General features: G+C 42.1%; 2 protein-coding genes across 5 annotated transcripts; both read left to right on the top strand.

Annotated features, from left to right (window-relative positions):
- The first annotated feature begins 391 nt into the window (after window positions 1–391).
- On the top strand, window positions 392–2,222 carry LOC101065430 (guanylyl cyclase inhibitory protein). The gene is made up of 5 exons (XM_003967308.3): window positions 392–469; window positions 779–911; window positions 991–1,140; window positions 1,249–1,354; window positions 1,461–2,222. Exons 1-5 carry the CDS (start codon window positions 399–401, stop codon window positions 1,595–1,597), a joined length of 597 nt encoding a protein of 198 aa, XP_003967357.1. The 5' UTR covers window positions 392–398; the 3' UTR covers window positions 1,598–2,222.
- A 39-nt stretch (window positions 2,223–2,261) lies between these two features.
- ppfibp1b (PPFIA binding protein 1b) lies at window positions 2,262–17,045 on the top strand. 4 transcript variants are annotated; one of them, XM_011607162.2, is made up of 27 exons: window positions 2,262–2,462; window positions 5,820–5,901; window positions 6,161–6,366; window positions 6,876–6,965; window positions 7,041–7,154; window positions 7,542–7,670; window positions 8,339–8,431; window positions 9,520–9,637; window positions 9,795–9,839; window positions 11,204–11,265; window positions 11,372–11,456; window positions 11,526–11,659; window positions 11,949–12,046; window positions 12,314–12,380; window positions 12,518–12,698; window positions 13,088–13,120; window positions 13,643–13,784; window positions 13,890–14,021; window positions 14,092–14,242; window positions 14,322–14,433; window positions 14,516–14,604; window positions 14,735–14,857; window positions 14,944–15,069; window positions 15,135–15,323; window positions 15,436–15,600; window positions 15,692–15,757; window positions 15,847–17,045. In XM_011607162.2, the coding sequence occupies exons 2-27, from the start codon at window positions 5,838–5,840 to the stop codon at window positions 15,928–15,930; spliced, it is 2,898 nt and encodes a 965-aa protein (XP_011605464.1). In that variant the 5' UTR covers window positions 2,262–2,462; window positions 5,820–5,837; the 3' UTR covers window positions 15,931–17,045. The 4 variants fall into 4 exon arrangements, with proteins under 4 accessions (XP_011605464.1, XP_011605466.1, XP_011605465.1 ...); XM_011607164.2 differs by lacking the exon at window positions 9,795–9,839; XM_011607163.2 differs by lacking the exon at window positions 13,088–13,120.

Here is a 17,045-nt window from a genome sequence, read left to right as displayed (position 1 = left end):
GTCGCCTCACAAAACAGCCGTTCTTGTACTTTTACATTCGCACCCATAATTGGCTTTAAAATCAGTTTTATTGTTTTCTGCCATATGCAGTTTGTAGTCTCCAGGATTGTCCAGCACCTTCTATTGGAGGAGAAACATTATTGACAGTTTGGACTCAAACCCAGCAACTGCTGAAAGGCCTGGAGAAAAGTCCACATGTGTGTTTCTGTCCTTGGGGAATGAGATTAAGATGGGGCTCCCCTTTTTAGTAATTACACCCTCCCCCCAGTGAGCGGATTAACAAGTGTAATTTACGAAATGTGACATGGTAGCAGTTTGGAGCAATTAAAGCACCGCATAAGCTGGGATTTGTCCCTTATATTAAGGTGAATACAGAGCTGCTGCTGTTCCCTCACAAAATGGGTCAGGCTGCCACCTTGCCCTGTAGAAGAGGGGAGTCTTATGTTACAGAGCTGTATGAGTGGTTTAGGTAAGACTTTTTACATTTCTACATTTAAAAAAAAAAAATCAATGCTGTCTGTAGTCAGGCCACAATTACCCGTTTTATTAAAGGGGACGGTCATAATGAAAAACGGCTAAGTTTCCTGTCCCTGTTTTGAGTTCTTTGCTTCAAACATTTGTCAGGACATTAATACGATTTTTGGAATGTGTAATCTTAACAGTGTGGCGGTGGTTTAAGCATAATTCATGTAATTCCTAGATGGATGCTACTTCTACCTCATACCTGACCCTCCAATCAATATTATCACAACAGTTTATCTCTCTTGTCCTACTTTAGAAAGTTCATCAACGAATGTCCAAGTGGACTGATCACTCTTCACGAGTTCCAAAGGCATTTCTGCGATGGAACCGTCGGCCAGGAGTCAGCTGAGTATGCGAAACAGATATTCCGCACGCTAGATAATAATGGGGTGAGAAACTGACAAATTGAATAAAAGCTGTTAATGTGGAAATGTGGACAGCGAGTTTTATGGAGGTTGCTTCCCACAGGATGGGGTGGTTGATTTCAGGGAGTATGTCATGGCCATCAGCATGCTGATCGAAGGTTCAGCAGTGGAGAAGCTGCGCTGGTCATTTAAACTTTATGACAAGGACCGAGATGGAGGAATTACCAGGCAAGAAATGCTGGAGATCATGCAGGTATGTGTGAGGCTTTTGCTTTATAAATGAGGCAAGCATGTCGAATTTACTACACACATACCACAAGTGCTGCCTCTCGGTCCAAATGATGGTATATTACATTGACAGGCTGTTTATAAGATGAGTTTGGCTGCTGCTTTAACAAGACCAAATCCACTTACTGCTGAAGAATGCACCAACAGGGTATTCGCACGACTGGATAGAGACAACAACGGTGAGGAAGCTTTGTGTTAATAACATGTCTCTGTGCAGTACTTGAATATAATTTGCCACCAATACCTGCAGCACTTAGATAAATTATTTGTTGTTATATTCTGTAGCCATCATCAGTCTGGAGGAGTTCATTGAAGGAGCACTGGATGATGACTGGATCAGGGAGATGCTGGAATGTGATCCCACTACTGTGAAAGTGGAGAGGCCCCTAAGGAGGGATGCTGTTCTAGGGATCCACGGTTGACCTCAAAAGAACTCTATTAATGTTTGGATTCAGGATATACAGACGTTGATGCTGTAACTCAGCTTCGATAGTTCTGAAATGATTGCCTGTATCATGGAGTGTAAATTCTAAGCACCAAAACAATTTGGTAGAATGGTTTATTACACTGTTAATAGAATGGGAAGTGCATTCAAAGTTGCCTTGTGAAAGTTTTTCTATTTTTTTTTTTTGCTATAACTTTATTTAACGTTTATTTTTGGTTATTTGGGTTTTTATGTATTTTGTTGTCACAGTAAAATTTAATCGCTACCATTGTATAGATTTTGACGTCTGTGGCTTGTTTGCTAAAGTCATTAATAACAATGATTAACAAGACGTAGCATATCGAGTTTGAAGTAAAAGTGTTTCAGTCTCTTTTTTATCGTATTAAATGTCGAAATCGTGCCGCCAAGTGTAACTTTCTCTTTAAATTGTATTTTTCTCTTGTGTAGACTGTTGAATGATATAGATTTGTGAATTGAAGCTGCCAGATTCTGCAGAAATAAACAAAAGAGCATCTGTTTTATATACCGTAATCCTGACTTGTTTGGGGATTTATTTATTGATTTTCCTGGACTGCTTAATTGTCCCATTTTTACCGCGACCTTTGAACGCACCAGCACTGCCACCATCTTCCTGCTTCCAGGCCAATCCAGGCAGGGGCGGGATTTTCCAGGCCGCGTCACGTCCTAAGTTTTCTTACAATCTTGTCACTTCGACATCATGGCGTAGAAATGTGGGCTCCCGAAGGGTTATATTGGTCGCAGAGAATCTCTGACACGAAAACACCGTCGAGCTTTACAAACAGGCCGCAGTCACGGAGACGTTTTCCTTGAGGAAAGTTTCGGTAAGTGAGTCCGTTACGTATCGGCCGAGTTTGGACAATATTCCCAGCAAACTTGAGTGGATAGTCGGAAAGAAACGAGCCGCAATGGTCAATGTGGACTATCCCCAATGTTTTTTTAGGTTTATACAGAGTGATGGGTTATGCAGTGATTCTGACTGGGCATTAGAACCGGTGCCTCTGTACCATCCACGGTGTCTTCACCCTCCGCAAGTTGGATAAAGTTAACCCTTCCCGTGTTGCCCAGAACAACTCTTCTCTTTCATTGTCTACAACTTTGCTAACGTGTCACCGTGAATTCCACCAGATAGCCACCTTATTCCGCTTGTTACGGTGAGGTTTTGCGACCAAGCGTCTCGACGTGGCGTCAGAAAGTCCGTTTAATGATATTTTCTATATTTACCGAAGCTGCAGACTATAAAAAACAGCAAAAACAATGGAGTTAACGTCGTCCCTCACCTTTTTACTCCACTTTCCATACGTCATCTGACTTAAATGCAGATCTAAATCCTCCAAACACAACAGAAAAGTCCCGGTTTGAGGCTTTTCTCCTTATTTCTCTGCAGTAATAAACTATATTGTCAAATCACTTAAATGGGATTTTGCTATTGATTTTGAGACACCTCTCAAATGTGTAACCGCTGTTCACTCTTTAAACGTCCCCCGGGGCCACATTTTGCACCGCATTCCTCCTTTCTTGACTTTAGAATAGAACGCCAGAGGAATGTGGTTGTTTTACTGTTACACCAGCCAGGTAGTCACAACAACAGTAAATGCCCAGGTCCTCCTACACCCCCCAGCCTGCTGTGATTCACACCAAACCATCCAAGCCACGCCTGCACCCGTCTTTGTTAAGCTCATTTTGCTGAAAATGTCAGTGCTGGTTCTTTTAAAAGTTGATTCTGGATGTAAATGGTGCAGCTGCAACATGACTGATATGCAGCCACATTTAAGGCTTCCTGTAATGCTTTGCATGCAGCATATAGCATAATTTCCTAGATAAAATAGTCAATCTTGTAATGCATGGGTTTGTGTAATTGTAATGGTAATGGTCTGATTGCGTGGTTAGGTAATATTGGTGGTGATGTGTTCTGCTTGCTCACTCAGGTTGGAAATAGCTGCAGTTTATTCTAGAGTAGCGCCCTGCAGGCTGTTGACGAATGCCCTGAATGCATGTGGAGACACGGTCTACTAACCACACTCCCTAATTTTATGCTTCCCTTGAACGTGCAGACAACAACATTAGCCTGTCACAAGACCAACTGATGGCCCACCTTTTGCCAAAACCTGAAAGTTTCAAACACCTGCGAACGTCAGGAATATGCACGATCTGGATCCTGCCAAAGTTCAATTTATCCTCGAACCTGTGCACATTTTGCAGTTGAAACATCTTTCCTGTACCAACAAATGCCAGGCTTTCAGTACGTCAACAGAAACTGCTGAAGCCCGTCGGATCCCCGCTGTGAACACTCCACCCCCCCTTTTGGGACAAGTGGCCCTGATGCCTCCATTTTATTTTCCATTTCCTGTGTATCCAAGAGCATAGTTAACTTGGCCTTGGCTATCGAGTAATTACAAAATGGTATTTATTTATTTTTTTATCCTTAGGAGATTGGAGCTTTCTTTGGGTCAGGATGGTTCTCCGCGCCTGAAGGGAGCAGAGATGAAGGATTTGAAAAGACGCTGTAGTGCTCTCGCTGCTTTGTATTCATTATTCTGTTCATGTCTCCGTGAATTATCTGGCTTCTAATACCAAAGGGCAAGAATGCTTTTTTTAATCGCTCTTTTCGTCTCCCTCAGATTTGTTTTGGCCATTAGTCAGAAAGGATTTTATAGGGAAGTGCCATTGTAAATGCCATATGTGCTGTAGTGTTGCAGGCCCCCCCCCAGACAATAGTCTCTGTGGTGAAAGTGGTACTTTCAGCTACTGTGGTACTTGGATACACTGTAAGGGGATTCATTGTTTTTGAGCAGTGTCTCTGCAATACTGTTTTCTGATCTCAATTGATAGTATTCTGTGTAGGGATACAAGTGTAACAAAGATCTTTCATCTCAGAAAAAATCTGCTTATTACACAATTTAAACCCAGATCTTTTGGGTTTCATTAGAAAAGCAGAGGAGCGGACCCTCTGTGTCAGCCCTCTGTCACCCTGCTTTTGTTTCGTGGAGCCAGCACAGGCCAGGGCACCATCTCCAAAGGCTCCACAGTGTTCTATTGTTAACTGGCTTGCCATGAAGGCATCTCAAGACTCGAGGACAAGACTGCAGTTCTCTGTAATTATACATTTGATTTGAAACCGTTATGTCCACCAAATGCAAGGTGGTATCATGGAAGTGCTGAGACAGGGTCTTAATCCCTTTTTAGCAATGAGTGACACATGGACAACAGCTATCAGGTCCTGGGCAGGTGTGTTTCAAGTCTGTCTGTTAAAAGAAGACTGTTAGCCCTGTCTGTATTTGTCTTACACCAATCAGAGAAAAAGCTGAGGGTTTTAAGGTGGGGCTGTGTGTGTGTGTCTTTTTTCTTTTTTTTTTTAGATGCCCCCTCAGCATGTCCCACATTAACCAAATTAAAAACATTTTAAATGCCAAAGGGAGAATGTAAACTGTCTGTAGACGCAATTCTGGAATGTATCTTATATCTAAACTCTAAACTTTCTCCTTTGTTTTATGGCATATTTATTTTACACATAATGGAAAATGTTGCCGCAGGAATGTTGAAGTAACGGTGTTCTCACTTTGGGCGGTTTCCATAAAGTTTGAATACTGTGTTGTGTGCCTGTGTGGGCACTCCCAGGATGTAAGGCCACCTATTAAAGGAAGAGGCCTTTGCACGAGTGGAGAGTCATGCACAGCTGAGGCTTTTTAAGTGTCTTAGAATTGGCATTTTAAAAGCCAATCCTGCTGAAAGGACATGCTGATATGCATTATTTGTCACACTCGTGCTGGTTTTAATTAAAATATCTCCATCACTGAGTTCAACTGGAGTTTTGGTTCCAGCATAACTCGGCTTGGATGGTTCTGATTTACTGCAGCTGACAGGCTAATTCCTGCGTCTGAACCTTTTGTAATCACAAAATGAAAAGCTGAGCACCTCTGTAATCGGTTTACTGGGCTGATTCTGCTCCCTATCTGCATTTCAAACAAAGGAATGTACACATCCATATGATATCAAATACCTGTCCTTTATGCTGCTGGATTAGCAGCCATACAGTACAATACTACCCAGATAATTGTACATTTATTTGTGTCTTAATTGATTCTTTTATTCTTTGGTGTTTATGACATAGCATAGATTACTTAGATGTTAAATAAATAATCCCCACTGTAAACAGCTGCATATTTTACAATTCTTTCCAGGTTTATTTGTGAGAAAAGATGATGTCCGATGCCAGTGACATGTTGGCAGCAGCCCTGGAGCAGATGGACGGGATTATAGCAGGTAATGTTTAAACTAGATGTCATTCAATCCTGATCTGCAGATCAATTCACTGAGATGATGTCGATATGTGATAAATGTGTGCCGTACACCAGTGAAAGAACGTTCTGGGCCGTAGCAAAAGAAAAAATCTGCCACAATTATAGGACGAGCATAATGCTTTTTAATACATGAGTGTGACAATGTGCATTATTATCTGTGCATTATTATAGGTGGTATTGCTCATTAATGTTTCTAATGGTAAATCATTTGTGTGCCCCAGGCTCCAAGACTCTGGACTACTCCAATGGCATGTTTGATTGCCAGTCACCCACCTCTCCTTTCATGGGCAGCCTGAGAGCTCTTCACCTTTTGGAGGAGCTGAGGAGTGTTCTTGAGGTGATGGACACGGAGGAGAGGGAGAGTCTACGCTGCCAGATCCCTGATTCCACCGCTGAAAGCCTGGGCGGGTGGATCCACGGGCATCTTGTAAGATGTGAAGCTGTGTGTCGCAGGACTTCTTGATTTCTCGTTTCTCCTTCTCCCACATTTCACTCCATTCTGCATTTGCTGAGTGAACCCGTCTTGGGCTCTTGTGTTGCTGTCAGTGTCACGGCCAGCGTGCTGTGAGAAACATGCTGACTTCTTGGGAACCACAGCGGTGTTTTCTCAAAGTGATGGGATGTCGGCCAGATAAATGCCAGAGTTTTTGGGTAATGTTATAACTGACTCTGTGTACAGCAGCCTGAAAATGAGTTCTGCTCTCTGCCATATAAGGATGTGTTTATGCTGCGCAAGGTAGTCTCTGCAGCTACACTTTGATGTGAGGCATTTCATCTGAGCCTCTTAAAGCTCTTTACTGAAGCCTTTTAACAATACTCCAACATTTTCCAAGCGTGTGTATGTTATTGCTGTAATGATTATAAATAGAAATTGCATTCTTTATCTTTCACAATTGATTTAGTGTGTTTAATCTATTTAATCTTCTCTGCCTACAGTCCAATGGGCACATGTCTCTGAGTGGAAGTGACCTGTATCAGGAAAGGCTGTCGCGACTAGAGAGCGATAAAGAGTCTCTGATCCTTCAGGTACTTGTCACACAACACTGAGATAAGCTCTGTGTTATACTTTAATGGTTACATTACAAGTTTGGCTCTATGTAGGTTAGTGTGCTGACAGACCAGGTAGAAGCTCAGGGAGAGAAGATTCGAGACCTGGACTTGTGTCTGGATGAACACCGGGACAAACGCAACGCCACTGAGGAGTTGCTGCAACAGGTGTGTTTAACCGCTTTAACACCTGCACACTTCTAATCCTGTCTAAAATAAGATGATTCAAATTGTTTCTTTAAATATACACTATGAGTGGCCAACACCAAAGAAATGGATATTTAAAACTATAATCAAGCCTGTTATAGGTGGTGGGAAGGTTTTGCTTATGTAGCATTTGTCAGACATAGTGAACTTAAGTTGGATGCCTATAGGCTGACTAATAATCCATTTGTAATATCATAACTGAAGCAAGTTAACTTGAGCGTAAACCTTGTCATGTTTATTTTAATGATTTACAACATCACCAGTAGTTATACTGTTAGTGCCATTTACACTGTTAATATTAACCACCCAGCAAATGTCTTCTGTTATGGTCTTTATCTGTCTCTATAGGAGCTGCTCTGCAGAACAGCGCTGGAGACCCAGAAGTTGGAACTTATGTCTGAGCTGTCCAATTTAAAGCTGAAATTGAACAGCATGGGGAAGGACAGGTTTGACTTTGACAGGTTAAGGGACAGTGAGGTATGTAGACTCGGAGTAGACCTCCTCTTTGTTTACACACACACACACACACACACACACACACACACACACACACACACACACACACACACACAGCTTTACACCAGAGAGGGGGAATACATTGCTATTGTCTCAAAACAGCTGTGTCTTGTTAAGAGGCAAAGTCAGAAGTTCGAAACAAGAAACAATCCTGAACTCTTGTGGGAAACCTTCCTCCAGTACTTGTGATGAAAGTATATGGGAGAAAAAATCTCTTTTTATTTCTAAACCGCATTGATTTCATGCCGCTTGGCCAAAGCGTGTGCAAACATTGAGATATAAAGCACTAGTTTGCAGGAATGGAGTGAGTTCTCCTCTATGGAGCGAGCCAAATACTTGGAAAGCAGTCAAACATGTCATGTTGTTACTGGGAGGCGGAGGCCATCTCTTCCACATCACTAGAACAAAAAAGCTGCTGTCTGTGTTCCGCCTCACTGCATATAAATCACTTTTCTACTGTCGGCTACTTCCTGTCATCCCATCACTGCCCCTTTGTATCATCTGTTGTCAAGGAATTCATTCCAGTCTAAAATGTATTATATTTTCACTTATGTACTTATCAATTACAACCTTACATGCAACTAAAACCTTGTTTTGACTTTTTTCCTGCTTTGCGATGTGTTTTTCAGGATTTCATTCTTGAAATTAATGAATTACGGTACAGAATCACAGAGCTTGAGAACGAAAAACTACAGTACGAAAAGAAACTTAAATCCACAAAGGTGAGTTTTCAAGTGTAAACGTATATTATTTCCTGAACCGTCCACAACTACCACGCTAACACTTCCAGGCACTTTCCTCCTTGCCTGAGCTAACTCTGCTAATTCTTCTCTGGGTTCTGAAACACTGCAGGTGAATCAGCTTCCCTCATTCGTTGCTTATGTCATCTTACTGTATCTGTTCATACCAAAGGACCCGGGTCTCGATCAGATTGAGCTGCTGCCTCATCTTTGCCATTTTCCTGGGCGACAGGGATTATTCATAATGCTGAATTATTAATGGGATTATTAATGTTGCTGTTAAATTCATCTTAGTATTCTCCTTCTATCTTTCACCTCTCGGTCTGTATTGTCTCTCTCTTCCTTGGTTGTCTTTACTGATAGCTGCTAATGGCCAAGCTTTCTAGCCTGAAAATCAAAATGGGCCAGATGCAGTATGAAAAAGAGAGGAAGGAGCACAAACTCCAAGCAGCGAAGGTTGGCTTTTCTCATGATGCCTTTCCTGCCTGCTGTATGATTATGGTTTTTGACCTCTCCCTTCAGCCCAATTTCTGTTTTGGGTTGTTTTTTGAAGAGGAAAATTTCATTAGAATGTGATTTGCAAGTTGCAGTTTCTTTTGTGGGAATGTTCTTTTTAAAGAAAAATAGTTTAAGGTATCAACTCATTAGATAAATTTGTGTATTTTAGTAAAGTGTAAAAGGGAACACATCTGGTATTTTCGACCACATGTATTTTGTTAATTTTAGGTTCTTTTCAAGAGTTGGCCCATTCTTTTTCCTGGTGTTTTTTTTCATCTGTCTTACTTCCCCTTCTCTCCCAATTATCTTGATTATCATTATCATCTATTTTTGGTGTTTAATTTACAGGCCTAATTTCTATTCTGGTCACAAAAACCGGTATTTCTTTTGATAATGGCTTCTGTCTTTTTTATATACACCTATAAACCTCTAGTGCTTTTAGACACTAGTGCTTACCACATGTTACCATTCAGAGCAAACCTTTGTGCTGTGGTGGATTTGTGGGAAGACTTGGAGTGGGTGGCAGCGTCTGGGTTGAAAATGTCTTCACTCTGTTCTTTTCTGTTGGTCAGGAGGAGTTAGCCGTGCTGAGGAGGCAGCTGGAGGGTAAAGACGGAGAGATGCGGAGATTGCAGGATGAGACAAGCTACAAATCCATAGCTTCCAGCGGTGCCGAGCCCACAGAGCGAGGTGGGAAAGACATCTCAACTCTTGCTGGAGAGCATGCCCGGTGCTTGATGTCGCATTCATTTATATACTTAATTTAACTGAGTGGTTTTTTTCAAGCTTGTGTTTAGAAACACACCAGACATCCATTCTTTTTTTCATAATTCTTTGTCCTGTTTAGTCTCTCATCCAGATGAAACTCTTAGAAAGAGGCTGAAAGAGAAACGTAAGGGGGGTTTATGCTTTTGTTCATTACTGCACTTTACGACTGCACTCATCTCAACCCTTGTCTGCATGAACGAGCATGAGCCATGTGAACTCTGCTTGTCCATTATAACCCATCAGAGTGCTAATACCTGACCACAGAGCACTTCATCAAGCCCTTTAACTGCTGTCCAACTTAAAGAGGGAAAAAACAAAGACGGAACATAAACCTCCCACTGTACGTGTTAATGTCCACCACCGATCAGCCGCGAGGAATGTCTGCTCTTGTCTTCATCGTGAATGAGGAATGATTTGCAGTGTGTCCTAACTATTTCAGCTGCTTGTTCATTCTTCTGTCTCCATCGTCCAACAGTAATTTTCTCCTGTATGCCTCTGTGTCCCAGACATTTAGTGTCCTAGGGCCTGTTCTATAAAGCGCGCTCCGATTAAACATGTACTCAATTTTGGATAGTTATCAAACACAGTGTCTATTTTTGTTAAGAGATTATTCTTTTTCTTCTTTTTGATAAATTCCCACAGTCCCTCACAGTAGTGAACAACAGCTCAGGTTTTTTTTATGTGGTTTGGTTCAAATCTAGTGACTGGGCAGTGACATGAATTTAAAATGAAATTGTGAATGAAAATCTGTCATCCTTAAATTTCTCTTAATAAGTAGTCAAAAAAGACTCACTGGAAAAGAGAGCACGGCAAAAAAGCCAAACAGTTTCTCATCGCAAATGTGCATTCCATCCTCATCATCTGGTGACCAGATTAACTGGGCAGGGTTCCAGATGTGACTAGAGAGGATCGGTTTTATGGAAGCGCTGGTCACAGACCTGTAAATGCCATCTCAGTTTGTGTAAATAGCATCCAGTAGAGTCACGTAAAGCCTCCTGGATGTGTTTTCCTTTCCAGTGTTATGGACAGGCATTCAGATCATCAGACACGCCGTTGAGATGTTCCTTGAAGTCATTACAGAGATCACTGTTAGTGCAGAACACCCAAGGACGTCTGTAAAACCCACAGATTCCCTCAACACTCCCATACATTGCTGTACAAACTAAACATCTATACAGCAGATTCTGTATGATAACATGGGAGCAACAAGAGTGTGCCAAATACATTTGTTTCTGTGCCTGTTGCAGGAACACTAATTTGATACACTTACTTTATGGAACAGACCCTCATGTTGTGTTCACTTTGTTTGTCTTGAAGCTACCGTACATGTGCTTGTGATGATGTGATTAGCCAAACATCTGGTCAAACCAAGATATGGTACAATCAGTTGGATATGGCTGCTGCTGTTGTGTTGCTATATTATGGTGTCAATGCCACAACTTGCACCACAGTTGTGTGTGTAATATTTCCTTTATTTTCTGCGACTAGATGTGGAAGTGCAGAGGATGAAAAAGGCAGTTGAATCACTGATGATAGCCAACGAAGAGAAGGTACTTTTAAAGCGTCCCAGTGGACGATTCAGGTTTTTTTTTTTTGTTTGGTTTATTTGTTTTTGCCATGAACCTCATGTTGTGTTGGACGATGCACATGTTGCAGGATCGCAAGATTGATGAATTGAAGCAGTCGCTGCTGCGCTACAAGAAAGTTCAGGACATGGTGATGTCGGTACAAGCAAAGAAAGGTGAGAAGACTCACATTTACTCACGTTTTGTTTCAGTTTTTTAAGTCACATCACCGTTGTCTGTTGCAGAGAAAGGCAAAGATAATGAGTACGTCGAGGGCCAAAGTGAGGGGAACAGTTTGTTGCCAGCCGACTCTGCGTCCGTGGAGTTTGAAAATCAGGACGTGACAGATGTTGAGCAGATGCAAATGAGTTGTGATGAGGTTTGTGCAGTGTGAAAGTTGCCAAAGTAGCCTCAAAAGTGTTGTAGAACGGTTGCTGTAGCCGGAGCAGCTCTCTCTCAAACTAGCATGCTCAGTAGAAGAAAGAGCTCACATAAATTTGCCACAATTGAAAAGTGTTGATGGACTTGACACCCAATTATTTTAATCACATCGCCTATCAGCCAAGCTGAATTAGGCTGCTGTACACTGTGAAATAGGCTAGACAATTTTAAAAAGCATTTCAGATTATTTTTTTTCTTAAATGTTTCCTTTTGCTGTCTGCGATTAGGTGGAGAACCTGAACGGACTGAATGAGGCACCTTCGCGCACACCCATCCCTTCAGATCCAGAGCAAATCTCTGAGTCAGCACAGATAGATTTAGAAAGGTAAAAAGACCTACTGTCGCACAGTCGCACTCATACTGCTGTGAACTATGTCATTTGGCTGATGTTGACATGTTGTTCGAGTAGATGCATCAGTTGCTGATGATCATTGGACATAAATAGCACATTAGCAGCATCTACACAACGTAGAAGTCTGTCACCAAATCAGATAAACAGGCATTTTTCATCAGTATGATGCACAGACGCCAATCATGAGATCACTGGCTGCAGTGAAGACTGATTTTCCACATTTTTTGTTGGTCTTTCCAGCAAACCAGAGGACACAAACACTGACTGTGAGAACATGGAGACCCTAGAAAAGAGGAATAATCAAAAGGTAATTGCTAACTCTTAAAAACAAGTTGTTTTCAGCTTTCCCGCATAATTTCAAATTATGATACAGTATAATTAAATGAAAGCTTTAAGCCCCATATTTGCTATTTTTGTAAGTTTAACAAGTATTTGTTGTCTCAGAATATGAATGAAGAAATCAGTAAAACCAGCGAAAAGCCACCCTTGTGTCCTTCTGCCACACTGTCTACAAGTGCCACCATGGAGGAAAATGGCTTTGGCTCAAAAAAGGCTCGTTCATCTTTTGGAAAGGGTTTCTTCAAGATCCGAGGAGGCAAGAAGCCCTCCAGTACCCCTAACCTTGGTAAGCATGTACTGTACACCTTGAGATAGCTGCATTCTATGATATAAAAGACACTAATGTACTGTAACGATGGAAATATTTATTTGAGCTCTGTTCCTTTGAGCATTTTTTACTTTCCTAAGGCACACCCATAGAATTTACTGTATTCCTCAAGACCATAATTTGCAGCCCACACACACTCCGGTCCCATTTAATTATGTACACCCTGTGTGTGTGTGTGTGTGTGTGTGTGTGTGTGTGAGAGAGTGTGTGTGTGAGTGTGTGCTTTTTTTTTAGTGTACCTCTGTTCAACCTGTCCAATCCTGTTGTTATCATAATTTCTGCCGTTTGTCTTGTTTTGTGTTGTTGGACCCTGTTGTATCTGTGTGTGTGCTTTCTTACAAATGAAGACCGCAGCCGGAGTGCAAGCGCGCCCATGCTAGGTACAGTATAGACCACAGGTCATTATGGTATTGCAGTAGTTCTCCAGACAAAAAGCACAAACTACTGAATAATCTCCTACGTCTACCTTTTCTATATTCATCCATTGAGCTAATGTCCTGTTTAATGACACTGTGTCACTGCAGGTCTCAGGCAGTTGTGCTATTTTCACCTGCTCCTATTGTTTGTTTACTTGGAACATACAGAGCCTTCTTGTATGTTCATTCACCTCATTGTGAGCCTCTGCATGTGTTGTGTGCGAGCATACTCACCTGTTTCCATAGAACATCTTTTTCAGATCCAGCTTATCAACTAACGAGACTTATTTGGATGTTGACAAAGTTCCTCTTAAAAAGCCACTAATAAACTTCCTGTTTATTTCAGGTGTCGGAGGCTTCTCTTCCATGCATGCAAGATTGTTTTCTGGTTTCTTTCTGCTGACGCTGTCTCGCTGAACTATGCACATCTTGTCACACTGGTGGCCGTGAGTTTGATGAGTTTCTGTGGGCATTTTTGTCGTATAGCCGAAACTGAATGTCAAGGCACCGACCATCTGGACCTGGCCGGGCTGCCTCAGAGGTCGCAGAACAGCGACAGCACCCACACACTCCCTACGTCTCCAGATAGCAAGAAAAAATCCAAAGGAATAAAGAAAATATTTGGCAAGTGAGTAGAAAATACTATAATGACACCTGTAAATTATAATCAATGCAAATAATCGCGTGTTTTTTCCCTGTATTTATTTGTGTGGGTCTGAATTTCCCATTTAAGGTTGAAAAGAAGCCAGTCTACTACATTCAACCTGGACGAAAACCTCGCAGAAGGCGAATTTAAGAGGGGCGGCGTGCGAGCCACCGCAGGGCCTAGACTGGGATGGTCTCGTGACTTTCAGAGAGCCAATAAGTAAGTCTGCCTCCATGCTTTAAAATGAGCCCCAGGATGAGATTTCGGTAACTTTTTATTGTTTTTCTAGCGACGTCGATGCTCCGTTTGCACGCTGGTCCAAGGATCAGGTGTGTGACTGGCTGCAGGAGCAGGGTCTCGGTCTGTATGTCAACATGGCTCGTGTGTGGATCTCCTCTGGTCAGACTCTTCTACAGGCCTCGCAAACGGACCTCGAGAGGGTGAGATGAAGTAAAGCAGGTTAGTCGACGCACGTCAGGGATGCTTTGGTTTGAATCAGTTTTTTTTTGTGGCATTTAGGAACTAGGCATCAAGCATCCACTGCACAGAAAGAAGCTGCAACTGGCTCTGCAGGCCCTCGGCTCAGAGGAAGAGGAAAACAAGGGAAAGCTGGACTACAACTGGGTGATGAGTGAGTAGCTTGTTGCTTGTTGCAACACACTGTTGGACTTCCAGACCTTGGTTTGTTCTTTACGCACTGTCTTTCTGCCCAGGGTGGCTGGATGACATTGGCCTTCCTCAGTATAAAACCCAGTTTGATGAGGCGAGGGTTGATGGCCGCATGCTGCACTACATGACAGTGGTGAGTGTCTCGGTCTCCGAGGACCCTAAGGATAAGTAGGACTGAGGAATTTGCTCAGTTGCGCACTGATATTCTCTAGACTGTCATAAGTTGTCTAGCAGATCACTGATGACTTAACTTTTTCCTTCAGGATGACCTCCTTTCTCTGAAAGTGGGAAGTGTCCTGCATCACCTGAGCATCAAGAGAGCTATCCAAGTCCTCCGACTGAACAACTATGAGCCAAACTGCTTGCGTCGAAGGCCATCTGATGAGGTGCATATAACTGATTTTTAAAAGGCTTTCAAGCTTTGTTCTCAAAGCCACATTCTAACCTTTCTTTTTCGGTTCTGTGCAAACAGAACAATATGTCTCCAGCAGAGATTTCTCAGTGGACCAACCACAGGGTGATGGAGTGGCTGCGCTCCGTGGATCTCGCTGAGTACGCTCCCAATCTGAGAGGCAGTGGTGTTCATGGAGGATTGATGGTGAGCCACCCAGAGAGATAGTCTCCCCTAAATATTTCCTCATCTAAAACCATTTCTCTCCTCAGGTTCTGGAGCCACGGTTCAACGTAGAGACCATGGCCCTGCTGCTTAACATTCCTCCTAACAAGACACTACTGCGTCGCCACCTCGCCACCCATTTCACCCTGCTGATTGGCTCAGAGGCCCAGCAGCACAAACAGGAGTGTCTCGAAAACCCAGACTACACGCTGCTTACTGCTACCACCAAGGTTAAGGTAATGCTATATGCTAGGAGAAGTATATCAGGAACATCAAGAGGAGTCAGCTTTTGCTAAGAGAATTATAAAATGCTAAACAACTTTTTTGCCTCCTGTCTGTGTGCACCAGCCTAGAAAACTGTCATTTGGTAACTTTGGCAGTCTGAGGAAGAAGAAGCAGGATGAGAGTGAGGAGTACGTTTGTCCGATGGATGTGGAGATGCCAAAGGGACGAAGCTTTCAGAAAGGCTTTGAGCTCCAAATCTATGAGGATGACCTTGACAGGCTTGAACAGGTGAGCTGATTCATTCGTTGGATTTAGATGCTGAGCTCAATCTTTCACGTATATGGTTGGTTCTTCACTGAGTTGGTTCTTGTTTCTCCAGATGGAGGACTCTGAGGGAACAGTCAGACAGATCGGAGCGTTCTCCGAGGGCATTCAGAACCTGACGGTAAGACTCCGCGCTTTGAACCACATTAGACATCCTGCTTCATTGATGCTGTCGGATGTGCTGTTACGTTCCTCTCTGCCATTCATTAGAGCATGCTGAAAGATGACGAGCTGTTCAAGGAGGCTTCGAATTCTCCAAATCCCAGCATAACAGACGATGACTCCACCGCATAAGACTGCCACCAGGTCCAGTCCTGCTGTGCCAACTTTCCGCCATCACAAATGAACTCACGGCAACAAACCCAAAGAAAATCCCGACCTTTCATTGTGATGTTAGATTCCAAATCACTCCATCGTTGTTTTATTTGTGCCATTCACACAGACTGCAGCTTGTTGTTGCCAACTGATGACACAGGCAGCATTTTGGACAAGAAGACTTGCCTGCCAGCTGGTTTCTGGGAGTGTTTCATCCTTGGTCGTGTAGTTGCATCTTTGTGGACAAGGAAAAAGATCAGAAATAAGCCAATGGATATTTTAATATATGTCTTTTCAAATCCCTCTCTGGTTGTAAAGGTTTTTTTGTGGAAACATGTGGAGGTTGTCAACTTAAAGTTATTAATTTTCACTTTTGAAAGCAAATAACAGAGCGGCCATTAAGTTTTTTTTACAGAACTAAACCTTCTTGCGACCTAGAAGGAAAATTCATTTTCTTTTTTTCAGCCTTTTATTTTTTAAACCTGTAAAAAGAAAGTATCATGTATCAGTAATATTGTAGCTGCAATTGCACCAGTGTATATCACACCATTTAAAGACTCCTAAACATGATTGCATGATATTTTAATTGAACATGTTTATAGGGAAACATTTCTTTCATTTCTTTTATAAATGTTTCAAATATTCTGGCACGCAGGTTAGACAGAAACCTTTAATTTCAACCATTTTTCATTCCTAAGAGCAATAAAGTAATTTAAACTGGTGTCAGGTGTGGACAAGTTATGGAGAAGTTAATGATGACTCACAAATTAACATTTGTCTTAAAAAGGTACAAATTTGCACTAGTGTTGCACACAATTTTGTTATGTATTTAAAATCCCAGCCAGGACATAGTCTGGGTCAGGAATCCACGTAGATGGTCTCAAATATGGGAGCAGCATCAGTCGGATTCTCAAAGTAAACTCTGTTCTCTCACATATGTAACTCCACACTTGTTTCCAATCTTACAGCAGCCACAACATCAATGTACTGATTATTAGCATTATAATAAGTAAAAAGTAAACTTGTGGGACACATTAAACACCAAATCTGTGTCAAAGAACATATAATATGAAAATAAAGGCAAGATGACATAT

The sequence above is a fragment of the Takifugu rubripes genome, chromosome 9 (assembly GCF_901000725.2).
Source record: "Takifugu rubripes chromosome 9, fTakRub1.2, whole genome shotgun sequence".
Lineage (NCBI taxonomy): Eukaryota > Metazoa > Chordata > Actinopteri > Tetraodontiformes > Tetraodontidae > Takifugu > Takifugu rubripes.
This window is presented reverse-complemented; position numbering and strand designations above follow the sequence as displayed.

Coding starts and splice junctions, on each gene's coding strand:
- LOC101065430 (XM_003967308.3), top strand. CDS start 399: ATGGGTCAGGCTGCCACCTTGCCCTGTAGAAGAGGGGAGTCTTATGTT. Junction 1,141..1,248: donor AAATGCTGGAGATCATGCAG/GTATGTGTGAGG, acceptor TTACATTGACAG/GCTGTTTATAAGATGAGTTT. Junction 1,355..1,460: donor ACTGGATAGAGACAACAACG/GTGAGGAAGCTT, acceptor TATATTCTGTAG/CCATCATCAGTCTGGAGGAG.
- ppfibp1b (XM_011607162.2), top strand. CDS start 5,838: ATGATGTCCGATGCCAGTGACATGTTGGCAGCAGCCCTGGAGCAGATG. Junction 9,840..11,203: donor AAAGAGGCTGAAAGAGAAAC/GTAAGGGGGGTT, acceptor TTCTGCGACTAG/ATGTGGAAGTGCAGAGGATG. Junction 11,457..11,525: donor GTCGGTACAAGCAAAGAAAG/GTGAGAAGACTC, acceptor TGTCTGTTGCAG/AGAAAGGCAAAGATAATGAG.